Raw genomic sequence first — 26,884 nt, 5'->3', positions numbered from 1 at the left:
GTAGGTGAGTTTAGCATGTTTAAGGGACACAAGTTCCACATATAAAAATCATTTGTACACATTGGTAACAAACAGAAAATGAAATTTGGAGGTAAATGCCATCTAAAGTAGCATCAAAAATATTAGATACTTAGGAATAAATTTGACAAAATTGGTAAGACCTCTGCACTAAAAACTAAAAACACTGCTTACAGAAATCAAATAAGAAAATATTCGTGACCTAGAGTTAGGCAAAAATTTCTTAGTTACAACACCAAAAGCATAATCATAAAAAAAAAAAATAGACGAGCCTTTACCAAAATTAAGAACTTCTATTATTCAGAAACACTGTTAAGTGAGAAAAGACAAACCATAGATTAAGAGAAAATATTTGCAAATCAAATATGTGGTAAACAAATTGTATCCAGGATATTAAAGCATATTCAAGTCTTAATAATAAGAAAACAAACATCAAATTTTAAAAATGGACAAAGATTTGAAGAGGCAGCTCACCAAAGAAAATATACGAATGGCAAATTAGCACATGGAAAAGGTATTCAACATCCTTGGTTATTAGGGAAATGCAAATTTAAACCACAATGAGATACAACTATTAGAACAGCTAAAATTGTAAGAGTGACTATTCCAAGTGATGCTGAGGATGTGGAGCACCTGAAACATTCATACCTTATTGCTGGCAATGTAAAATAGTGCAACACTCTGGGAAACAGTTTGACGGCTCTTAAAAATATTAAACATATTGCATACCATATGACCCAGTCCTTCCACTCTTAGGTACACATCCAAGAGAAAAGAAAACATATGTTCATGCAAACAGTTGTATACAAATGTTCATAACAGCTTTATTTGTCATAGTCCCCAAATGAAAACAACACAAGGGGCGCCTGGGTGGCTCAGTCGTTAAGCGTCTGCCTTCGGCTCAGGTCATGATCCCAGGGTCCTGGGATCGAGCCCCGCATCGGGCTCCCTGCTCAGCGGGAAGCCTGCTTCTCCCTCTCCCACTCCCCCTGCTTGTGTTCCCTCTCTCGCTGTGTCTCTCTCTGTCAAATAAATAAATAAAATCTTTAAAAAAAAAAAAAAAGAAAACAACACAAATATCCATCTAGTGAATACGGATAAACCAATTGTGCTATACCCATACAAAGGAATGCTATCCAGCAATAAAAAGAATGAACTATTATGAAAAACTGTCTTGTAGCTAGGTTAGAACTGTTTCTTGGGGCAAGAGTAATGGTGTGCCATTCCCAAGGCCAGGCCTCAAACAGCCTTAGAGTTTCTATTTTCTCACTTGGAATCTTGCCACAACCATCTGAACAAGCTCAATCTAGACTTCTGGAGAATATGATACATTCTATTAAGGACACCCTGCTTCCCATCTGAGGCCTCCTAGACCAGCCTACAAATAGCTGACTCCCCACCATAGGAGAAAGCCCAGCCACCATTAATGTACTGCCTACATAACCCAAGCTGCTTACAGACTAAACAGAAGAACTCCCTGTTTCATCTATAAACTACAATAAGTGTGTATTTACTTAAAGCCTTTGAATTTTGGGGTAGTTTGGTGCACAGAACTGATACAAAATGAATAAAAAATTCTGTTATATTCAGATAATGAAACTCTATAAAAAGATGAAAATGAACCCATTATTTTCTACACACAAAAGCATGGCTCACTCACACATCGTATTGAGCAAAAGAAGCCAGACACGAAAGAGTCTAAAGCTCATAAAGTTCAAAACAGGTAAAAATGGTCGCAGTCAGAATAGTGGTTATGTCCAGAGAGAGGGAGTACCTGGAAGGGGTCTTGGGGCCACTTTTGGTGGACCGGTAGTGTTCCATTTCTTGATCCTAATTCTGATTCCATGAGTTAGTTCACCTTATGAAAATCCAATGAGCTGTATACTAGTGTTTGTGAATTTTTATGTATGTAATTCAATAAAAGGATTTTTTAAAATGAATTGGTTGAACAGCAAATTCACTGAAGAGGAAATTTAAATAAAAAGAGCATCAGTCTCACTGGTAGTCTGAGAAAAACAAATTGAAACAATCATAAGTATCAGTTTTCACCTATCAGTAGCCAATAAATTTAAAAGACTGCAATACTTAGTCTTGAGAGGGAATATGCACACATTGCCAGTGTGTGAATTTTAGAAAGTAATCTGACAAATATATTAAAAATTGGAATGCCTGTAACCTTAACTCAATGCATTTAGGAATCTATCCTACAGAAATGAAACCACTAAGGATATACATAAAAGAATATTTATTTAAACATTGCTTACAGCAGCAAAAAAATTAAGTCACCTTGAATGTGAATCAAATGTAAATGGCTGCACAAGTTATGGTTTATACATATGAGGGGATTTCACTGTGCAAATATTAAAATAAATGTGTTTATTATATTTTAACCTGCAATGATATGGGTGGTAACTTGGAAAAGCAAATTTCAAAGCAATATATACAGTGATCCTCCTTTCATTTAAAAAAAGAAGGGTGATTAATTCAAGAAAATCCTATATAATTTTGTGTTTTCTTGCACATAAAGTTATAGAAGGACACAAATAAATGGTTACCTACAAACTGGAATTTGGAGAAAGGAGGACATCACCACTATTATATACTTCAGTGTTTTGCTTGCTGTAACAAGTATATATTACATTAAAAATGAAATAAATACACATTATATAATACTTTTTGTTTAATTCCCAGCCTTTAAATAATAATAAAAAGTAACAAGTCATTTTATTAAATGCAGTTTTCAAATTTTATGTCAAGTCAGTGCAGGTAGACATAGACTTCATACAAAATTTATTTAAAAAGGAGAAAAAAATCTAAGCATTCTCTCTCTCTTTTTTAAAAGATTTTATTTATTTATTTGACAGAGAGAGAGTGTGTGCACAAGCAGCGGGGAGGGGAAGAGGGAGAGGGAGAAGCGGAGTCCTCACTGAGCAGGGAACCCCATGCCGGGCTCGATCCCAGGACCATATGATCATAACTTGAGCTGAAGGCAGATGCTTAACCAACTGAGCCACCCAGGTGCCCCCTAAGTGTTCTCTTAAAAAACAGTGTACAGTACAAACTCCCTAAACTTTCAAACAATGAGGGATAAAAATTTAACACTAGTGATATCTTTTCAGGATCATGAACGGAGCACCTCATATCACATAGGAATTTCATGATTATTAATTCAAGCTGAAGAACAAATAAATCATTTCATAAAATATCTTTTAGCAACTTGGAATAAATATACTTTGAAATACTGTGACTGAACCAACAATCTGTTGGAAAATTTTATTTGCTATATGAGTGGAAAATATTACTCAGTACTGACATTTCCTGTTTATCATTTAAAAAAAAGAACTTAGTTCTCTAACCTTACAAATTTAATCAGCTGTAAATCTTACAACCTCTTGCAATAAGAGCTTGCCTTACATAACAAATAAAATGTATCTGGCAGGTTCATTCTTAAAAGAACTAGGATTTATCTTGAAAGTGAATATAGAAATAAAAAGCAAAGATAGTAGAAATAGAGAAAGCCATGTTATAAAAAACTAATGTACCATATGAAATCCAGTTGGATATAAACAAATGTATTTCAAGGCTTTCCCTTTTTAATGCCTCAAAAATGAAATCAAAATGAGTTTCACAACTTCTCTAAATTACTGGATAATTACATCTTTTCCAAAGCTTTCAATAATTACAATACTGATGACCTAAATCTGAATCCTGGGAGTCTGCTTTTCCAAAGCTCTAAAAATTATTTCATTATAGATTATTAAAAGATGACTGCAGAAAAGGATGCAAATCTTGGGTATATTTTTTTACTCTGAAATTGTTTTATATTTCATATGTTGGAAAAGAAATGTAGCAATTTGGGATTTATGCCCTAAATTTGAATTCCAGTTTCAATTAATTAACTGGATGAGAAAGGCAGAGTTTTCTCGATAGACTTTTCATTTTCTCCAACGACGAAATAAAATGTTGCCCAAAGCAAACACAATGTGTAGAGAGTCAGAGTAAACAAAAAGTGACAGTAGAAGGATAGTATTTCTCATCCACCATGCTTCAGGTGCTTTATAAACATCTTCGGATAATTTTCCCAGCAATCTTGTGAACAGGTAGGATCTCCATTTCACCAGTGAAGAAACTGAGATTTAGAGTTCTATTTAAATTACCCAAGATGGGGGTGCCTGGGTGGCTCAGTCGTTAAGCGTCTGCCTTCAGCTCAGGTCATGATCCCAGGGTCCTGGGATCGAGCCCCGCATCGGGCTCCCTGCTCGGCAGGAAGCCTGCTTCTCCCTCTACCACTCCCCCTGCTTGTGTTCCTGCTCTCGCTCTCTCTCTCTCTCTGTCAAATAAATAAATAAAATCTTTAAAAAAAATAAATAAATAAAAAATAAATTACCCAAGATCATATAAGTGGTAAATGAGCCAGGATTTGAAACCAGCTCTAAGTGACCAGGAAGACAGGGACCTCCAAATTTAGAATCATAAAAATTAAATGCATTGTGCAAATTCCCACTGCTAGACTAAGTGAATGATGTCTTTTTTTTTTAAGATTTTATTTATTTATTTGACAGAGAGAGTGAGAGAGCACATGCAGGGGGGAGAGAGCTCAGGAAGAGGGAGAAGCAGACACCCCACTGAGCAAGGAGCCCCATGCGGGGCTCGATCCCAGGACCCTGGTATCACGACCTGACCTGAAAGCAGACGCTTAACCGACTGAGCCACCCAGGCACCCCTAAATGACGTCTTATAATACTACTCTGTGACATTAGGCAGGACATCTATTTTTTCTGAGCCTCAGTTTCCCAATCTGCAAACTGGCGTAAGTAAGAAGTAAAGCACAGTGTCCGTTACATAATGGGTAATCAACAAATAATTTGTTTTCTAAAATTCTATATATTTTTATAGATATATTTATTTATTTTAGAGAGAGAGCACGTGCATGTGTGGGAGGGGCAGAGGCAGAGGGAAAGAGAATCTCAAGCAGACTCCCAGGATTCAGATTTAGGTCATCAGTATTGTAATTATTAAAATTTTCCACTTTCTAAAATCATCTTTATAAATAAAATGGGGTATTTTTCCCATAATAGCTATTTTTTTAAGATTTTATTTACTTTTTTGACAGAGAGCACAAGCAGGGGAAGTGACAGGCAAAGGGAGAGGGAGAAGCAGGCTCCCCACTGAGCATGGAGCCTGATGTGGGGCTCGATCTCATGACCCTGAGATCACGACCTGAGCTGAAATGACAGGTTGGCCGCTTAACTAACTGAGCCACCCAGGCCCTAAAATTCAATATTTTTAAAGCATTTTCAGAGTAATTTTGAGAAGGTAGGAACTGCTCTTTCCATTTTACATATGGGTTTGTAGTGTTACCAAGATCATAAAAGGTAAGAGAAAAGCCGTGGGGCATATCCAATAATAGGCCATACTACTGATGATGATGAAACACCGGTGTTCAGTTTCCATCCAAAAGGAGTAATTTTGCCTTGAAGTCATGAAGTTAAAATAGCTATTATGGGGCACCTGGGTGGCTCAGTCAGTTAAGCATCTGCCTTTGGCTCAGGTCATAATCCCAGGGTCCTGGGATCAAGCCCCACATGGGGCTCCCTGCTCAGTGGGGAGCCTGCTTCTCCCTCTCCCTTTGCCTGCCACTCCCCCTGCTTGTACTCTCTGTCAAATAAGTAAATAAAATCTTTAAAAAAATAGCTATTATGGCAAAAATACCCAATTTTATTTATAAAGATGATTTTAGAAAATGAAAAAGTTTAATAATTATAATACTGATGACCTAAATCTGAATCCTGGTTTCAGTTACCTAACTGGTTGAGAAAGGCAGCTTCTTTCCACTAGACTTCATTTTCTGCAAAATAAAATAAAATGTTTTCCAACGATAAAGGATAAAATTTAATGGCTGTGATCTCTTTTCAGGGCATATCATATCACATATGAATTTCATGTGACTATTAATTCAAGCTGAAGAAGAAATAAATTATTCCGTAAAATGTCTTTCAGGGTGCTCTTAAGGCAATATTTTTTCAAATCTTGGGCCATCAATAAATTCTCTCCAGAGATCTTTATTAGGCTCATGGTCCAATAAAATGAAAAACTAAATGATACAAACTTCTATGAAGAAACTCACACACATTAGATACCTTTCAAATACTAAGAACACGTAACTGACATTGACAAGGGGACGGACTTCCAACAAACTCAACAGTCAAATCACTCTCCAGTAACTACAGCTCTAAGGAAGACCCCCCTCATTTCCACAAGAATTGAAAGGCCATCAATCTCTTCTGAAGAACTGCCTGCAGCTTTTCTTTAAAGAACTAAATAGTTACATGCATACCGTGCAGTTAAGAGGTAGCCTTGGTTTCTATTTTGGAGACTATGACGCAACTTGCCAGAGTTTTAACATTAAGTAAAACTGGTAAGTTCAATGTCTGGGGATAAGGCTACACAATGGTATCATTCAAGATAAAAACCAGTGACCCCATTTAGGTACTAAAGGCCACAGACTGCAGTCCCTTTCAGCATTTCACACTAGGGGCTTTGGTACGATTAAGGCATTCTCTGATCAGAAAATGCAGTTACCCTGACAACAAGTAACTGCAGAGTTTCTGCATTCTAATCTGACATAACTATACAACGGATTTAAACTTTAGCCAGCAGCTGTGAGTTGGCTCTAGCACGTGCAGATAGATGTTGGTTGAAGCATCAAGTGTTCTTTGCCACATGTGGGACCAGATGGAGCTTCCGCACAGACAATTGTGTAATACTTGGGAACTCTAACACGGAAGCAAGTCTTACTTTTTAGTCAATGACTACTGCTTTCTGCAAACCTAGAATTCATGTTTTGAGGCTAAACTAGCAAAAGTGCTCATACACATTTATTTTAAAAATACGCCGTCTTCCTGGGGGTGAGGAAGGGGGAGGAAAATATACAAACAGGAAACTTATCAACAATGGGCAAGTTACTTAACTTCTCTGGGCTCTGGTTTCCTCCTCTGTAAAATGAGAATAATACTACTACCTACTTCCTAGGTTTTTTCTGACAATTGGTGATCCATGAAATGTACAGTGCTCTCAATAAGTGTTTTCTCATCATCTGATTTTATTTTGGTGCTTAAGCACGTGAACAGAGAGGTTGTGTCCTAGTCATTCTCACCACACTTCCCTACCTCCCTAAGATCCATTTAGTTGTATTTTCCCCAAATTATTCTTTCCATACAGTAGGAGATGGTGCCCAGACCTTCACTCCTTTCTTTCACCTATACTATATACTGTGACAGCAGCGTTCGCTTGCCAGTTTTAGGGTTTCTCTGTTATTCAGGGGTCCATCTCTTCTCCCCATCTGGACTGGCGGGGGGTCCTTGGGGTGAAAGACTACATCTTATATTGCCTTATATCTGCTAAAAGATATAGTCTTGAGTGCTGTCCAAAGCAGGCACTCATTAGACACTCATTGATTCTTCTTCGTTGTTGGGAGGGTATTGCAAAGGGATGTATCCCGCTGGTTAAGATATATAGTGTATCAAGTGCACTGATTTCTGAAACATACCACCAAGGGCCTCTCCTATACTCTCAGGACTTCCTTAGGCCAAGCTAAAAGCCGAGAGGCTATGGGTAGTATTTACATGATCATTAATTGTTATTTACTTGGTCTTGCTCTTACTTAATATTTAAAGTTCCACATACAACAATTCAGTGAGATTTCAGTGATAACAATATCTCTCTTTATTGGTAATGGAATGCATTTAGAGTCAGCAAGGTTGCCCTTCAGTATATAGTTTCTAAAGTGGGGCCATTACCTTATAAACGTTAATGTATAGAGTTAACTTCGATGTATATATTTCACTAGGTCATAAATCTTTTCCCTTCATAGAAGAAAGTATCCCTTATATCTGAATTAGTTCATGTTGAAATTTTATAATGAAAGTCAGCTGTGGTTCCAGGAAACAGCTGGTGTTTTTGCGTCTCTGCATCCATGAAGAAATATGCAATGCATAAGGAATGGCCTATCTCAAAACCATAACTGCTTAAATCTTTTTCATGTGCAGACAACTAGCAGTGTATTTCGATAGTAGATGTGAGCTATGTGTTCAGCTTTTAGGATATTTGTTGAATAAAACAGTGTATTACTATAAAAATGGCTACTGATGCTACTTAACATGAAGAACATTTTTTTTTTTTTTTTAAGATTTTATTTATTTGCGAGAGAGACAATGAGAGACAGAGAGCATGAGAGGGAGGAGGGTCAGAGGGAGAAGCAGACTCCCTGCTGAGCAGGGAGCCTGATGTGGGACTCGATCCCGGGACTCCAGGATCATGACCTGAGCCGAAGGCAGTCGCTTAACCAACTGAGCCACCCAGGTGCCCTTAACATGAAGAACATTTTACTAGGTGCTATAAAATAGAACCTAAATACAGTCTTTCTCAGTCTCCTGGGAAGTTTTAATAAATATGAAACAATGATTCCTAATCAAGGAGTTTGTATCAAGATCACTTGGGGAACTTTTCCAAATGATAGCAACAACCACCCACCAACATAAGGGCCTGGGCTCCATTCCTAAAGATTCTATTCAGATGATTCATCCTAGATTATGAATCAAGAAAAATATGATGACTCAATGAAGCAAGATTCAAACATAATGTTTTTGATATGTGAGAGTAATATTTTTCTTTATAAAATAAATATATTATTAAACTTTTATGTGTAGAAACACATTCATTTTAAACACACCAAAAGAGGCTTGATAATTCAAAGAACACAACTACGCAGTCTTTTATAACTTGATTAGGATTATCTAAAACTGACCTCTGATTTATGAGTTTTATAAACTCAAATAGTAGATATCTCGTTTATTTAAAGTGAGATTCTACCACATATGCAATGTTTTCCTGCTCATTCCTAAAAGTCCCATTCATAAAAACTAGGGAAAAATTCATTGTTGCATCAAAAAGGAAACAATGGATGATCCTGTTTTGATAAGTGTGTAATTTTTTACATTGAAAACAGACACCAAACTAACATTGGCTAATATATGTTCCTCTGGGAACACACATAAAACTTCTCTTTATTTCTTTTATAACTTTTTAGGACAACCTTTTATTACAGTTTATTTTGTAAATGTTATACATGTATCAAGTTTATAAATTTATTTTATAAGTTTCCAGTTTTGTTAATTCCAATATTTAACTAAAGTCCTAGAATTTTAAGGACTAAAGATCGCTTAGAACAACCTCTCAGTTACACAGGTTGATAGTCTTTGAATTGTGTTATTAACATGAATTAATCTCTGGAGACGCCCCCATAGCGCAGCGGCATTAACTTCCGCTGACCAATGGTTAGTGCGGGATTAGAACCCGTGCTCTCGCTCTGGCTCTTGGGCCATGCTGAGATGCCAGTACTTCTAGTTCTTTCTCCAATAACATAGCTCTTCTTGGTTTTAGGGAACTTTCCTCTGGGTGTTTTGCCATAAATTGAACTTCCAAATTTAAATGTTATTGTTTCTTCCCACAAGTCCCTTCTCATAGACCGTTACAGTGAAGGGGAATAAAATAGGTCATTACCATTATTTTCACTTCACTCCCAAGAGGGCTGTAACTCAGCTTAAACAGAAGGTTATGGTCTTGCTCCCAATGATCCTTATGCTACAAGATGTGTCCCATAAGATCAGTAGGCTACTCTCTTTTCAATGAAATTTTTTTCCAATTCCTTTCTCCCTAACATCATCTCAGAGATTTAACATTCTGTGCCTTTTTATAGGCATATGCATAAACTTTCACCTAATCATTTTGACTCTAGTCTTATTTAAATGACTTCCCAAATCACAAGTGATACTTTATATGTGTCATTTCCTGTTAATGAGTATTTCCAAACCTCAAGCGTGAAACAGCAGAGTTCTGTGTGCTCAAATGCCACACAACTATGTCTAAGTCAGCTCCCAGGACCTTTGAACTGGTATCTCTGGAAGGTTCTGATGGAATTTGCTCTTGTAGCCTTTGGTCTCTGCACTGATCCTATAGGATTCAAAATTAGCCTTGGCTCTGAGAAACGGACTCAACAGACCTGTGACTGGATGTAAGCTGTGAGACATCTCTCACCCAAATGATTTTTCATTGCAGCATATATCAGCTAGAAGGCTTGGGTTAGTAGAATTGTAGAGAGAGAGGTCCACTAATTTTGCTATGGAGATCTGGGCTTGGTCTTGGCTCTGCATCACAGAATTTGTATAATAGTGTTAAGCAAGTTACTTACGCAGCTATGCCTCGGTGTGTTCATCTGGAAAGTGGTGCTAATTCAACTTACCTTGTGGGAGGCTGTGAAAAATCTAACCAGAAAATGGATTTAAAATACTAAAAAATAGGTAAGTGTATTACCCGCATACCTCCCTACAAAAAGTCACTCTTATCTACATATTACCATATTTCTTCTTACACCTATTTTGCCATCAATACCTAGAATCCAACATAAATATCTTAGCACAGATTTAGTGCTTTCGATAAAAGGGTTGTTCATTAACTTATTTACTGATTTTTAATAGTCAATAATTATCAATTAAATGTGCTAATGCTTTTCAGTTTTGTTGTCCAACCTTTTAGACTACTTTAGAAAAATGTACTAGATTGGGAGTAGAGTTAGGTGGTAGAAGAGCAACAAAGAAAAATAAATATCTTTTTCTGCCTGTTGAAAATGGTATTATTTAAGGTCACAGAATGGAAGGCTAATGGGTGACCTAAGAATGTGAAAGAAAATTTCCCAGCGGATAGTCACCAGCTGGCTTTTATCCTTACTTAGACAAGAACAGGAGGAAATTAGCTTAAATTTCATTTGGGTTAGAATAATGGAAGCTAAGCTATGAAATCTAATTCCCAGGGAATCTTTTCTTCAAAATAAAATAGAAACTGACTTCCTACCAAGGTTTCAGTGCAGCCCTGATAAGTATGAGAAAGTACTAGATGAAGTCTGAGTCGTCCATCTCTATAATCCCCATCGAGAGGAAAATGAGCAATTACGAGCCTTTTATGCAACAGGTGTTTTCACTTGTATTCATTTCATCTTCACTGGAAATTATTTTCCGTACTTTACAAGCAAAGATGTAAACTCTGAAAGTTAAGCTTGCTCAAGGTCATCAAGCTAATGAAAAGCAGAGTTAGAATACAACTCCTCCCTATCTCCAGAGTCTCTACTATGCACTGTACCAAACTGTAAGCTTTGCTCACACAATGGTACTCTTAATTTCTATCCTTATTTAAAACTGACATTATGTCCAAGATTTAGATTTATTTACTTATTTATTTACTTAGATTCATTTCATTTAGGTTATTTCCAAGATTTAGAGGTATCTGAAATCCAATGTAAATTGGAAATATAGCTAGTATTTATGAGCTATCCAATATATGCCAAAGATAAAAGAACTCCATGAATATTATTTCATTTGATAATTGTAGTTATCATTTGAGACAAGTACTATTATCTCTATTTACAGATGGGAATCTAGGTTTCAAAATACATGCTAGGAGAGCCCAGGCCCAAGGGACTAAAGAAAGGGGCCTTTAAACTTCAAGGGAAGCAGTAGGGTCCTAAGCATTCTTAACCCAGCAAGCCTAGGGATGGTGAGAAGCAAGAGTATCCACAATTTAGACCACAGGGCATCCAAACCCCAGCACATAGTTCTTTTAGGTTTAGCAAGTCATAGATATTTAGAAGTAAAAAGAGCCATTTGAAATCATCGGGTCCAATCCCTTTATCGTACAGACAAGGAATTTGAGGACCAGGGAGAGGTTAAGTACTTTCTCTAAGGTCAGAAAGCTAATTAGTGACAGAGTTAGCAATAAATCACTTCCATGAAAAGACATGCTTTCAAAGTGAATTCAATTACCTTGTATTCTCAAGTGGCTATTAAGAACACCCAAGTAGCTAGAGAATCTCCAATGTTTCTGTCAAGTAGATGTAACTCAAGAAGATCTAGAAAGGAACTTTGCAACACTGACTAATCTAAGACAGCAATCTTTCAAATGTGCTAATTTGAGTCAACTCATTATTGTTAGGCGCAGAGTTCTACCCACTTTTTTCTGTACAAAGTTATAATTTCAGCCACAGTAAATGGCCAAGTATTTTCATCTCTTCTAGTGGATGAGAGATATATAAAATTTCAGATACACTGAAATATACATATATATATAAAATTATTTTGGCATTTATAAACCTTGGATGACAAATTCCTAAAGAAGAGGATTCTTATGATTTTACGGTATAATTTTTCTAGAAGATAAAGAATTTTCCATTTTGTCAATGGGTGACAAGACGCACAGGTGCCGGGGTAATGCGCTGGTATTAAGAATTTAATAACCAAATATAGTGCTGCCAAGTATTTAAAAGGAATGGAAAGTATTTTCACAGAAGACATACTTTGAAAGTTAATTCCTTTCAACATACTAAATAGATATAGCTAAATATCCAAAGATTTACCTTTAGGAGATATGGTTAAATTGGTAAAAAGACAAAGGGAAACATTGGTAAGCCAAAAAAGTTCAAGAAAGTTGGACGTAATTGGGTGAAAATACAACCATTCAGTCAATAGTCAATAGCAAAAACCTGCTAGTCTCCCACCTAATGAAGTGAAACTGAAGGTGAGCACATGAAAAAAGAATGAGAACTAGAGCATATTTGGAAATGCATCCTGAAGACAAACCAAAATGCTATTTCCATCAGGGAAGAAAAATCATCAATGAAAATATATTTTGAAATATCATTTCAGAGGCAAAAAAAAAGATATACTGACAAAGAAGAGATCATTCTAATAGATGTCAAGTCATGTAGTTTGACACTGAAAATTCTTACAACTTACTAAATTTAACCTAGAAGTCTTACACATTTTCAGAAATAGAAATCCTCTATCACACTTGACATTTCCAAATATGTTAATGCTAAAGTTTCCCGTGTGATGGTGTCCTTTAATTTAGAAGAAGGAGGAGGAGAGGAAGAGGAAGGAGGAAGAGGAGGAGAGGAAGAAGAAGAAGGAGAAGGAGTAGGAGGGGGAGGAGGATGGGGAGGAGAGGGGAGGAGGAAAGGAGGAGGAGCAGGAAGAGGAGGAAGGGGAGGAGGAGAGGAGGAAGAAGAAGGAAGAGGAGGAAGAGAAATAAACATAATAGGGAAGCTGACCAGCACTGTTTATTTAACATGGGACATAAACCCAAATGTTCATGCCATGTGTCAAGGACAGGAAATCAATTTGTGAATGATTATTTCATGGCTATACAGTACTCTGGCTTCAAGGACATTTCATGGTCATTCAGTGTCAATTATTCTTAGATTTTCTTGTCCTAGGAAGCATTCCCCCAAATTAAATCGTTCAGATTTATGAATGGCACCTATGGAAAAGAACAGCAACATCTAATATCATGTCAAGAACGATGTTTTGTTCAGGAGCAAGTATACAGCAGAGCATCTCCCTTCTGCATCTGTTGATGAACAAAATGATGATAGTGTTGTGTTTATCTCAACTTTACATTTCTCTACAACAGAAAGTTTTCAAGGTGGCTTCCCTAAATGAAATGAAGGACAATCTGGGTTTTATTTGGAATTCTGACTGTTTAGAAAGGGTTGACTGGTTTGAGATCCCTCAGCAACCCAGAAACCAAACAGGATGATTGACAGATTAGCAACTGTGTATTGCTAGTGATCTACATGATTTTATTTAGTTACTTATTTAACAAACAGTATGTGCCAGGCATTGTTCTAAATACCTATGATAAATTCCTTTAATTCACTCACCTATTAGGTGAGACCTATTATGCCCATTTTCCAGATAAGAAAACTGAGGCACAAGGAAGTAAATAATTTGCCAGAGGTGACACAAGAAGTAAAGGTAATCCTCTCTTAACACTCAGCAATGGTCAACCTTTTAGCATGACGCTCTTTCCTTTTCTGGGTCTCCTCACTAAACAGCAGTTTTCAGTGAAAAGTCATTCAGACAGCAACATTGAAAAAAAAATTTAAAAAGGCCTGATAATAGTTGGGTTTGTTAAGAGTTTTCCATGTGTCAGATACTGTGCTAAGTGGTAATAAAAATGTTTTAACTGCTACATAACTTTCAGTCCAAATAAGCCCATAAGGAAGGTACCATTCGAATTTAAATGATAAAATGGAGCTGTTGGTGACAAATAACTTTCCCATGGATAAGTGACTAATAATGGAATGAAAGCCTCCAGATTTTGCCCATCATAGCACAGAACCCACCTACGAGACCACGAGGCTTACTGTCGCCCTATTAAAAAGGTGGGCCTTTAAGGCCAGATGGCTACAGGATGATGAGTCAGCCTGGCTGTTTTTCTTTTTTCTCCTCTTTAACATAATAGGCCATCAACAATTGTTTATTAAATCAAATAAGATAGATCATGTTTAAATGGAGGAGTTAGGAGTTCCGTTTATCAATGAGAGAATTCTCTGGCAATAAAAGCTCCAAAAAAACAAAAACAAAAACAAAAAAAGACCCCAAAACCAGTGTGTTAAACCAACTGATAACTCCAGCTTCTAGTAGAGCATATCCAATTGTTACTAGCAGGTGATTATGATATCACTATTGACTAAAGAGAGTAGAAAGAATCACTTTCTCCCAAAAATTTAAATTTAAGATAAAGTTACTTATTTGGCAAAGCTTAAATAGGGTCATATTCAAATAGGGCGACATGGGCTGGACAGTGGGTCTCGAGAGTCACAGAGGTGGTCTCACATGAGAAGTGTGGTTTTAATATAAATTACTAAGAGTTTTCTTTGTATAATCTCCTTATCTGTCTTCTAGTGTGATATGCTGTCATCTGACAATACAAATATTTTCAAATCACAATTTTAAACATTTTTCACAAAAATCAAAACACAAATCAATAAATTGGAATCACAAGTGAATTGAAACCACCAATAATTTTTATCACAATCCCATTACTCCTGCAGATGAAATTATTGACCTTTGTTCATTTATACTTTTAGAAATTATTTACCTTTGTTAGTTTATAATTTTAGAAACTATTTACTTTATTTCATATTTTCGGTAGTAAATTACTTTTATCATTACATGATTAAAATTTAAATTAAAATGTAATTAATATTTTTAATTTTCATCATTTACATTAAATATATTCATAAACAGCCACTGATATATTTTATTTATCTGCTTAGTTTTATAGTTATTACAACTGCGAAATGTATATTGGGCAGTACTATTAACATTTAAAGTGCAATTACACACTTTTCTTTGTTTGAAATAAGAGTCCAGACAAAAAAATTGATTTGTCACAATATTACTGTTATCAATATGTTCTTAAAACTCGCTGCAAATGACACATAATATAATACAATATAAAAGCAATGTTCTTTTTTCTGAGAAAGTACTTTTTGTTTTTTGTATCAGAGAAGAACTGAGGCTTTTTGATCCAGTGATCTGTGGGACACAAAATAAGGAATAAGGACAAGTACCTAGCTCATGGCTTTTCAAAACACAGGAGTCTTTGGTTTTTTTTGTTTTTTTTAAATTTTTTTTTGAAAATAGAGCTACCCTATAACCCAGCAATTGCACTACTGGGTATTTACCCCAAAGATACAAATGTGGTGATCCGAAGGGGCACCTGCACCCCAATGTTTATAGCAGCAATGTCTACAATAGCCAAAACACAGGAGTCTTTGATTCTATGAAAAGAAGATATATTTTTCTTAAATTACTAGAAATCATCTCTGCTAAGGAAAAGAGGATGGAAATTAGGTAATTTCTTAAGGTAAGTTTTAGATCTATGAATTCTACTGTAGAAACGTATTAAAATTTTATTGTAAACTGGCATAAGCCACAAATTAAAACTTTTTTAAGACTGTCTCAAAACATATACAACCTGAATTATTTTTACAATCTTTATTTTTAAAGTTTTATTTATTTATTTGAGAGAGAGAAAGAGAGAGAGAGAGCAAGTTGGGGGAGGGGCAGATGGAGAGAAAGAATCCTCAAGTTGACTCTCCGCTGAGCAGGGAACCGAGGCAGGGCTTCATCCCTGGAACCTGAGATCATGACCTGAGCTGAAATCAGTCGCTTAACCGACTGAGCCATCCAGGTGCCCCTATTTTTATAACCTAAATATTTTGAATTTATTTTCTAAGTAAAGCTTTCTCTTCTCTCGTTTTTTCCTTTTTAACATTTTATTTTTAAGTAATCTCTACACCGAACGTGGGGCTTGAACTCACAGCCCAGAGATCAAGAGTCACAATGCTCTACCGACTCAGCCAGCCAGGTACCCCTTCTCTTTTTGTATATTATCCTACTTAGGTTCATTTCTGAGTAACATGTTTCATAATACTTAACGACTTTTAAAACATTTTAGGGTTTAACAACAAGCTCAGGAATCTATTCTATAAGTGGTATTCTTAAGTAATAATAGAATTTTAAATTCCAGCCACCACCCCTCTCCTTTGCAGCACCCAAATTTTGTATAACCACACCTCTCTCCCTCAAATCCCCTCTTGCTAGGAGTAAAGAACTTTCATCGTTTAATAGAACTCCAAATACTTAATACATGCCCACATATCTGACTATTACTATGATAAGCATGCAATGGAAAATTCTTAGATGGGATACCAAGTAAGTGTCCTACATAGAGAGTTAGGACATATACTGACTCCCTTTAAGAGCAAATATTTTCTTTCATTTGACTTAATTATTAACATTAATAACAATGAAGAATAAAAATGCATTGATGTAAGTGGTTAAGGACATCATATCCTATCAATTAACATTTGCTGAAAAATGAACCAGGGACACATTTTGTGAAACATTTGCTTTCATTTCTGACCCTGTAGTTTTTTACATTTGTCCCTTAAGCTGAGTTCCCATTAAATTTACTGTAAATGACACACAGTACTACATGACACATAGTATATATAAATACACCATTCACTTCCCTGATAAAGGCTTTTCACTGGCATAAGGGAAGGCCGTAGGCATGGTATTAAGGCACATGCGAGAAACAGAAAATAACATTGCAGAGAGATAAGTGGCTCATTCGAAGTCTCATTGTTGGTAAGTCTTCTGATTACAGAAATACTCTACAAATATTTAGAACTACTTAATAATTCAATAAACATTCCCTCAAACTGTTCCTCTTGTCTGTGTAAGTAGTTATGAATCATGTGTATGAATAAAAGGCAGCTCTGTGCCTCTAGACAAATATATTAGAGATTAACAAATTTAAGTCACTTTATAGAAGGTACTCAGTGTTTTCATCTCTGCCAAAATGTTTTGAGGTTAGTAGGGACAGTGTTATGATGGGACCACCTTTTACAGACGAAGAAGCCAGGGCATTACCCCAGCGCTACTTACCTGAGAGCACATAGTTAGCTCAAGAGACAACCTGTGAGTCGATCTATGTACTTCCTTCTGGATTCTAGTATCTACAAGTTTGCTCCTTTCTCACATCCACACTGCTTTGTTAAATAGTCTGGGGGCTGACAAAACGCTGATGACGTCGGCCTTCTGAATGTTTAGAGTATTTGTATGCATGATTGCATTCTATCTTATTCTTTCCTGTGTCTAGGATACTTTTCCTACATTCTTACTATAGGTTCTTTGAACGCATGGATTATATATTCAGCCTCTGTGGAACTACCAAACAGTTTCTAGCACAGAGCCAAGGACACGTAATTCCTTAAAAATACTTGTTCATTCACTAACTAGATGCAAAAGTTTTGGGACACTATTCCTGGTAGAGGTGGGAGGGAATTATAGGCCACAGGCAAACAGGGCTTCTTTCTTACCCAATTCTGAATTTTTTAATTCTGTGGGAATCCACTAATTTTCCTGTTTTCCTATTTTCAAAAAATCACTATAAAAATGTTTTTTTGACAACATCCAATATTTACAATGAAGCAGACATTTTCAAACAATAGTGGTGGGGAATGTAATCTTCCTGTATATAATTTATTGATATGCAAATGTATTATTTAAATGGCAACTCCAGCAATTCCAACTCTACAGTGTTGCCTAAGAAATAACTAGTGTTGGGGCGCCTGGGTGGCTCACTTGGTTAAGAGCCTGACTTGATTTTGGCTCAGGTCACGATCTCAGGGTCGAGAGACTGAGCCCGCCGTCAGGCTCTCCATCGAGCATGGAGTTGGCTTGAGATTCTTTTCCCCTCCCTTTCCCTCCCCCCCTGCTCCTCCCTGCCTCACCCTGTGTGCACATGCATGCATGCGTGCTCTCTTTCTCTCTCCAAAATAAATAAATAAAATCTTTTTTAAAAAAGAAAAAAGAAATAACTAGCAGTGTTCAAATGCATCCCAAAACTTTTACCTTAAAAAGTAAAATTAGGAGACAAAAACCAAAAATCCTAGCTATAATCCAAGATTTCTCTCTAAATTCAGTGACTCCTAAGATAGGGTGTGAGTCAGATAAGCCAGTTCTTTGTTCTTGAAATAACTTTCACATACTTGAAAATCATTTCTATTCTTTTAGTCATTTTCATTTTAATAACAATTTTTCCTCCATTCATACACATTAAATTTAGCCTGTGAGTGAGTCACATACCTTTATTACATGATGCTTTTCCTGGAACACAGGGATCTTAAACATTTGGCACCAATAGGTCGTACCTTTGTTTGGGATGGGGACCTGTCTTAATAAAAAGGGGAGGGGGACACAAAGTCACACGGTTAAACAGCATGTAAGTAAAAACTCTCACATGCTTTCAAGAAACCCACCCTTCCAATCATAAAAACCTGAAAAAACTTACGTCCTGATTCACCAGGTCAAAGTATGGTATGGCTGTAGACAACACGTTGGTTTTCTCAGGATTCAACAGCCGTAGACTCTTAGTGCCACGATTGGAGTCATGGTACTTGGGGCCGGCTTCGCCCACATCTTCATGATGGTAAGCCCAGATCACTCTCACAGTGCTCTCCTGGTGATCAGACAGGGGCATCATTATGTCTCATGAGAGCACCATCCTTACCACTGAGCTGAGTTTAGAGAACTCTACTGAAAGCCGGATAGAGACGTGAAGAAAAGAGAATAATGACATTTGGAGCCCTCAGTATGGTCTCTAGCATTAATTGTGTCAATTTGATTAAATCATTAAGTATCCAAATAGACGAGTTTCTTTTTGGAAGAGACGATCTCTCTCAGCATGCAAGATTATGTCTTCCAAGAGAGAGCAAAGAGCAACGGACCCGGTGGTTATGCTTTCGTGCACATGGCAGCAGTAAATCATCGTCACGCTAGGTCTGCAAACTAGCAACTCATGGTTACCAAGCAAATATTCTTGTTAAGACGCAAGGATTCTAGAAAATTAAAACCTGTTTTAATGCTATGCAACATTTTAGGGAAAAAAAATAAGCAGAATGAAAATTAAAATGACTTTCCGGGTCAGCACCTTTACGTTCATAATAGATTTTTCCCAAGCACTAGCCCAGTGACGTGTATGAATTGACAGAAAGTGCAAACACAGGAGGAATTTCTGATTTGGGGTTTATTATCCTAGAATCTAGCTTCAGTCATTCATGAATCCTCGGAATTTCCAAGGGACTAGGGTATCCCAACTAGGGAAAGTACTGTCAGGTGAAATTGGTTTCCATTTAGGAAGCAAGAGAGATTGCCCAAGGGATGCTGGAGCAGGGGGAGGGCTTGCTGAGTTATAAAGAAGTTGTTCAGTCCTCCCACAGATCAAGGTGTCTGCCAGATCTTTGTAATAAGAACTTTGAAAATAAATAATAAAGCAAAAGCTATTTATTTTAAAAGCTATATTCTTTCTTAATAAGTCAAATGACTATAATTATTTTTCCAATTAAAGTATAATTGCACTGTATATTACATAAAAAGTGATCCATGTCTTTGCATGTGTTTTTTTCCTTCCTCTTTTACTCTTTATGCTGAATGTTAATCAAAACTGCTTCAGATTTTTACATTCCCATTTTTAAAGCTTTGATTTATCAAATAAAAAAGATAATTTGATTGATCTATACAAAATAAAATCGATCCAAGAAATTCATGGAAACTTCCCAAGTACCACATGAATTATATACTGTCTAAATATTTAATTTGCATATGCATAAAGATATTAATGTTTCCATGAAGTCTGACAATAAGAAATCTTGTATAACATGTCAGTAGGCAATTTTAATCAATCTACTATTCATCTCAATTTTAGAAATTTACAAAAATGAACCAGTCACAAATCAGATGAATTATACCCTGATATTCAGTATCATCATTCCTTCTTGTGTAATACATTTTTTCCAACCTTTATCTATTGTGTATTCTCAAACTTTATAGAGAAAAAGCTGGAAATCTTACAGATAAAATCATACTCATTTTAAATGGCCCTTGAAAATGTGAGAGTCACACAAAAATTGCCTTTCTTGAAATATATAGTCTTAGATTTTTGTGGCTTCTAAAAAGATTTCAAAGATATCCTAAAACAGACTGTGTGACTTTGTTTTCAAAGGTAAATATTTGTTCCTTTCATTCTACAAAGTGTTTCACAACCGTAAACGAACAACATATTCATGTATGTATTCTTTCATCGACTCCTTACCGTTATACTCTTGTCATTCATGTCACATGTATGCAGTTCTCTGGTAAATTCAACTACTGTGTGGGTACTATTTTCCATGGCATATTCCAGGTGGTAATCTTGCTGAGCATCTTTTTTCAACTCTCTATTTGCATTTGTAAAATAATCCTGTGGAAAATATGGAAAAGAAAAATTAGGACATCCCAGATTCAGAGATTAGGAATATTTATAGGACCTTAAAAAACTGAATCTGGGTTTGCTTTTTACAAAATCCTGCATCTATAGTCATTTTTAAAGTCCTGGGAATTTTCAAGGAGTTGGAGTATCCCAACTAGGAAATCAGTTCCCTATGAAAGTGGTCCGTATTTGAACTTCTGGCCCTTCGGGAAAATGTGATATGGATTTACAATTACCACATGGTAGAGAAGATAATTCTGTATCTAAAATATATCGCAGGCTACATGGGAATGCCAAAGAGAAGTAAGGATTCTAAGAGGGAATGAGCACTTCCAGTTGAAATGATCAAAGAAAACTTCCTGGAGGAGACAGAGTCAGGAGTCTTGAAGAGAAGAAGTATTTCAATGGAGTTAAGTATCAAAGGGTGGAGTTAGTAGAGAGGATTTCTCAGTATCATAGAGCATTGAAAGAGATGGAATAAACAGACATTCAAGATCACCTAGTACTTTTCCTCCATTATACGAATGAAAAGAGGAACTTCCACACTCCGAAACGGCTGGCTCCAAAGTGAATTGACTAGTTTATGACAAAGATAGAACCAACCCAAGGTAAGCACTTTTTCCACTGTTAACCCCGAAGTTACGGGTCATTTCAGTATGTGTTTTAGTAGCAAATGCTTATTAAAATGAAATGCAATGGAAAAGTATGGAAAGAAATGAAACTCGTTCAATTACAAGATATTGAAAAACTGGGGAAATTTTGTTTTATGGATCAGCTATGATTTTTGTACTAAACTTGATCAGTGGTATACAGATCACTTCTGGGAGGCAGACAAATGCAATGGAGAGGCCATGGGCTTTGAAATCAAATGGCGAGGACCTGACCGACTCCTAGCTCTACCCCTAAATAGCCTTGGAGAATTGTTGAAGTCAAACTCTGTGAGCTTTTGTTCTAACATTAGTAAAATGGGGTTAATACATACCTATTTTATGGATTTTGAAAGATAAAGAAATGAAACAGTATAGGGGGGGAAATTGCCTATAATGGTTATTGCCAATTTAATGCTAATTTCCTTTCCCCTTTTGCAATGTAGTTTAGTTTTTATCCAAAATGTTTCCCTAGACCACATGCCATTTACTTGCTATATTTTACCATTCGCCTACTATACTACCACTTGGCCCTTACTAATACATTACTATATTATAAAACTCATGGTGCTAATTTTCATCACTTATAGAAGACACAAAATTTGCCTTAATTGTACTGGCCTTTCTGTACATGATGATATTTTATTTTTAAAAATCCACAAATGGCTGATTTAGAAAATGCATGCTGAAACATAAGTACAATTATTTTTACTAACATCAAAATTACATAATAATACATAATTTTCATTCTGTTTATTTTTTTCCCTAAAATTACATTTGAGGAAATGATTGCCATGCTTAGCAAAATAAATAAATAAATAATTGCCATGCTTAGCAAAATAAATACACACATACATACATACATACATACATACATAAAGTATACCAGGAAAAAACTTAAATTGTAAATGTCACACTCAAATGGATGGCATTTGGCATTTTTATTCCTAGTACCTTTTTAAGGTAGCTATCAAGTATGTGTAAATTTGACATTCAGATATTTGCTCAGACCCATTATTGGTGATGCACAGAGCCTAACTAATCTTTTTTCACCCTGGTGACAACTACAACTCACTGAGTACATTCCATGCACCAGACCCAGTTTAAGCATGTATTAATACATGCATTAACTCATTTTCACCTTCACATCAGGTCTATGAGACAAAACTGTTTTCCTATTTCACAGACAAAGACACTAAAGCATAAGAAGGTTAAGCATCTTGGATGTCTGGGTGGCTCAGTTGGTTAAGCGGCTGCCGTCTGCTCAGGTCATGATCCCGGGGTCCTAGGATCTAGTCCCATATGGTTCTAGGATCAAGTCCTGAATCAGGCTCCCTGCTCAGCAGGGATTCTGCTTCTACCTCTGCTTCTTCCCTCACTTATGCTCTCTCTCTCCCTCAAAAATAAATTAATTAATTAAAAATCTTTTAAAAAAGAAGGTTAAGCATCTTGTCTAGGATCACACAGCTGGTAAGTAGAAAAGCCAGTGTTTAAAACCAGACAGTCTGACTCAAGTCTGTATCCTTCTCCACTGTTATACACCGTAGTGCCCACTGCAGGAAAAGTATGGGTTAGTTTATATTTTTCTGTCTACGGAAAATATCTACATTAAGGTTTGTTGGTTTGTTTTGTTTGTTTGGTTGGTTTTTTACATAAAACATTACTTTTTCTACTGCTAAAGTTGGGGGCTGTCAAAAAATTTATTCTGAGAACTGGTTGTAACAGTGAAAACAATTCAAATGAAATATTCCTGTCATATTGTGATTTTCCCACTTTTGATCACACAGATTTTCAATGCGTAGATGAAATAATAATGTCTATAGACAGCGAGGGATTAGGATAAACTGTGCCTCTATACTGAGTTCACATTTCACTACACAATTCAAGCAATCACAGTTTTTACAAACCAAAAGAATACAACACAAAATGCAATCAGTTTGAAGAGTAGAATAATTATCCTGGTCTTGCAAATATGTTTCCAAACCCGTTAGTCCCACAGAATATCCAGCTGGCCCGCCAACTTTCCATTCCTTCTATTTCCACTCACCAATAACAATTTCTTTCAGCTATTCCACCTTTTTCTGGCTTTTCAGATAACTTAGCTATGAGAAAATGGGAGAAACTTCACTCAGGTCTCCCTGAAGTGAACACGTCTCGAGCACGTCTACCCTACGTAAACTGCTGAGTGTTCAAGATTGTGAAAAGTGAGCTGCCAGTTAAGTCAAAGCTCAAGAGTCCTGGCAAAATATGATTGTCTAAAAGATGCTGATATCTTCAAACTTATTAAGGGAAACATGAATGGATTTTATTATGACTGAAATGTGAAATGTCCTAAGCACCACAGTAATTCCATTATATTTTCTCCAAATTTTCCAGTTCTTAAGGCCTATTTTGATACATGTCTTCAGATTTGAGCCTAGCATAGCCCAGCTATCAAGATAGTATTATCAGTTACATGTTTACTTGAGCTGGCCCTTCCTAATGCTTAGAAATCCACATGTTAATCTCTTACTATTTTCTCAGGAGGCCTCCCGAGACAAATATTCTAACCTTCTCTATTTAAGATGCCAACATTTCCCCACCCTCAGCTTATGATCATGCATCTCACTTTAAGAGAATTTCAGTTATGATACATGACAGCTCACATCTTGCCTTCTTTCTATCCCAAATAATATTCATTTTTTGGACTCATAAAAAGTACTAATCTAAAAGAAAGCAGAAGAGAAGAGAAATATAAAACAAAGAGCAGATGGGACAAGTAGAAACCAACTAGATGTAAATGAAATAAAAGGGAAATATTACATTAGACCCTACAGACATTAAAAGGTTAATAATATGCACACCTAGATGTAAGAAACTTGGATAATTTAGATGATAAATAGGCAAAGTTTGAAAGACACAGACCAGCAAAATTTATTAATGAAAACAGATACTCTGAATAGCCCTATGGTCTACTCATGGGTAAAAACCTTCTTACAAAGAAAATTCTAAGCCAAGTTGCTTTCACTTGGAATTTTACCAAATATTTAAGGAAGAGGTAATATCAATCCTTCACAAATTCTTCCAGAAGATAAAGAACAGGGAGCACTGCCTAACTCATTGTTGGATGCCAGCATTACCCTGACACCAAAATCAAAGACATTACAAAAATATGTATTAGCAAATAGAATTTAGTGATTTTTTAAAAAGGATAATATATCATTATCATGCAGAGTTGGTTCAACATTACAAAAACAATCAATGCAATTCATCTTATTGAAGTCTAAAAAAGAAAACCACGCAATCATCTTAATAAATGCAGAAAAACCATTTTGAAACATTCATTCATGGTAAAATCTCTCAGTAAACTAGCAACAGAACGGTACGTCCTTAACCTTATAAAAAGCATCTACAAAAAAAATCCTACAGCAAACATCATAGTTAATGATGAAAAACTAAATTCTTCCCCTAAGTTTGGAAACAAGTAAGTCTTGGGAATAAGACAAGGATGTCCACACTCCCCACTTCTGGACAGCCCCACTGTTGACTGTCTACTTCCGACAGTTTATCTCTCTTATTCCCATTCTCTAACCATAAACATGAAATTCTGTCCTTGACATTATCTCCTTTCTTCATATTTCAACCTTTGGGAATCTCATCTACTCCAAGAGTTTCCAATCACCACCTTCACATATCCAAAAGTTTATCGGATAATTCCACTTGGAAGTCTTAGTTGTCACTTCAGAGTGCAATATATCCAAAATTGTATTCATCCTTTGTCTGTAAGACTTGTTTTCCTGAATTTATTTCAGTATCCTGCCATTCTTCCACCATCCAAATTCAAAACTGCTGTCTTCTTTAACTTCTTCCTCTGTTATTCACACTTCCACAATCCTATCAGTTCCTCCTTTGAAAAAATATCCCAACTTTTACTTCTACTCTATTACAGTTTCTTCTACCTCACTTCAGACTATCACCTGCATTATTTCTGTCAAAATTACTCTCAATGTGTCACTGTATTTTATTCAATGGCATATAGTACAAAGTTCTAAAATTTAGATTCAAGTTTTTCTACAATTTAGCCTAACCTGGTTTTTTAGTGTCTGTCATTAATCCTACCACATGATCTCTATTATCTATTTCTTATTCCCCTCAAATTCTGCCTTTTTCCATCTCTTTGCTTTTGTTCACACTCTTTCTTTTCTACCCCTCCCCCACTCTCTTCAGCCCACTGAGAAATCCTCTCTACTAACTCCACCCTTTGATACTTAACTCCATTGAAATACTTCTCTTCAAGACTCCTGACTCTATCTCCTCCAGGAAGTTTTCTTTGATCATTTCAACTGGAAGTGCTCATTCCCTCTTAGAATCCTTACTTCTCTTTGGCATTCCCATGTAGCCTGCAATATATTCTAGATACAGAATTATCTTCTCTACCATGTGGTAATTGCCTGGAAATAGAAAGTGAATCTTATCAATCCAGTTATAAATTTGTACCTTTATAATATAGTTATTGGTGCTGTAAATAGAACAAAAAGAGGGAGACAGATTATTTTCTCAATTGCTCTCAATTACATTTACATATGGTTAAGATCGGTGTGGAATGTGTTTAACCAGATGCTAGCGTGAGTTTGAGTCGGCATGATCTGCCATGCAGACACATCTGGTCCTGAAATCTGGGAACGTTGCTGTGACCTTTTAGCCCTAAATGGACATGAATCTTATGAAACCGACATCAGCATTTAGAAAAAAAAAAATTTTACGCATGCAATAGCTCTTTGAAACTGTTTTACACTAAGAGGGCATTCCCTACCTATTTTAAAGAAATAAGGCAACAACAACAACAAAAAATGCAAAAAAAAAAAAAAAAAAAAACCAGATCTAAGAGAGAGAAACCATGTTTCAGAATGTTTTTGAATGCGAATTTATATCCTGAGTGACTTGCATATTGCAGATGCTTATTAAGTATGTGTAATTTTAAAGGGAGCATGCTGCCTTTCCTTTTGCTAATTCTAAATAAGGGGATAATTTTGGAAATAAAAGATAAGAACTCAAGAACCATCAATCCAATATTCACATCTTACTGGTATGGAAATAGTTTAACTTGGGGGGAGCAATAGTATTCCCCAGCAGCACCTTCTTTCTTCCTTCAATCTGTATTAAGAAAATACATGAACTAACCAAACACCATCTTAATGGTGTCAATATTTTACAAGCAAAAAATGGCATATTGGCAAACCTTAAAAGCGCAATTAAGGAGGAGAGAAAAAGGCAAAAAAAGGCAAAAAAAAATCTGAGTCCCAAATTTCCTACCGTTCAACTGTTCTTGCCAGGAGGAAGAAAAGAAGGAAGGGAGGGAGGAAAGAGCTGAAAAGAAAGCAAGTCACCCAAAGAACAGTCAATCTTGAAAATCCTTCATGTAGATTGGCTAAACCTAAAAAAGTATGCTCAGTGAGTTTAGCAGTTACCTCACAGTTTGACAAAGGGATACATGTTATCTGAGTGGATAATTACATGGAATCATT

At 36.1% G+C, this 26,884-nt stretch overlaps 1 protein-coding gene across 1 annotated transcript in view; it reads right to left on the bottom strand.

Moving 5' to 3' along the window:
- MOXD1 (monooxygenase DBH like 1) overlaps window positions 1–26,884 on the bottom strand; it is an 87,272-nt gene that overhangs the window by 45,335 nt on the left and 15,053 nt on the right. The window contains exons 2-4 of the mRNA XM_036120815.2: window positions 20,578–20,724; window positions 18,778–18,945; window positions 18,573–18,656 (exon numbers count right to left, since the gene is read on the bottom strand). Coding sequence (XP_035976708.1) covers window positions 18,573–18,656; window positions 18,778–18,945; window positions 20,578–20,724 — 399 coding nt within the window. The remainder of the gene's footprint in view (window positions 1–18,572; window positions 18,657–18,777; window positions 18,946–20,577; window positions 20,725–26,884) is intronic.

Source organism: Halichoerus grypus, chromosome 9 (genome assembly GCF_964656455.1).
Source record: "Halichoerus grypus chromosome 9, mHalGry1.hap1.1, whole genome shotgun sequence".
In the NCBI taxonomy this organism is placed as follows: Eukaryota; Metazoa; Chordata; class Mammalia; order Carnivora; family Phocidae; genus Halichoerus; species Halichoerus grypus.
Note: the sequence above shows the minus strand (reverse complement) of the source record. Positions and strands in the feature narration are given on the sequence as shown.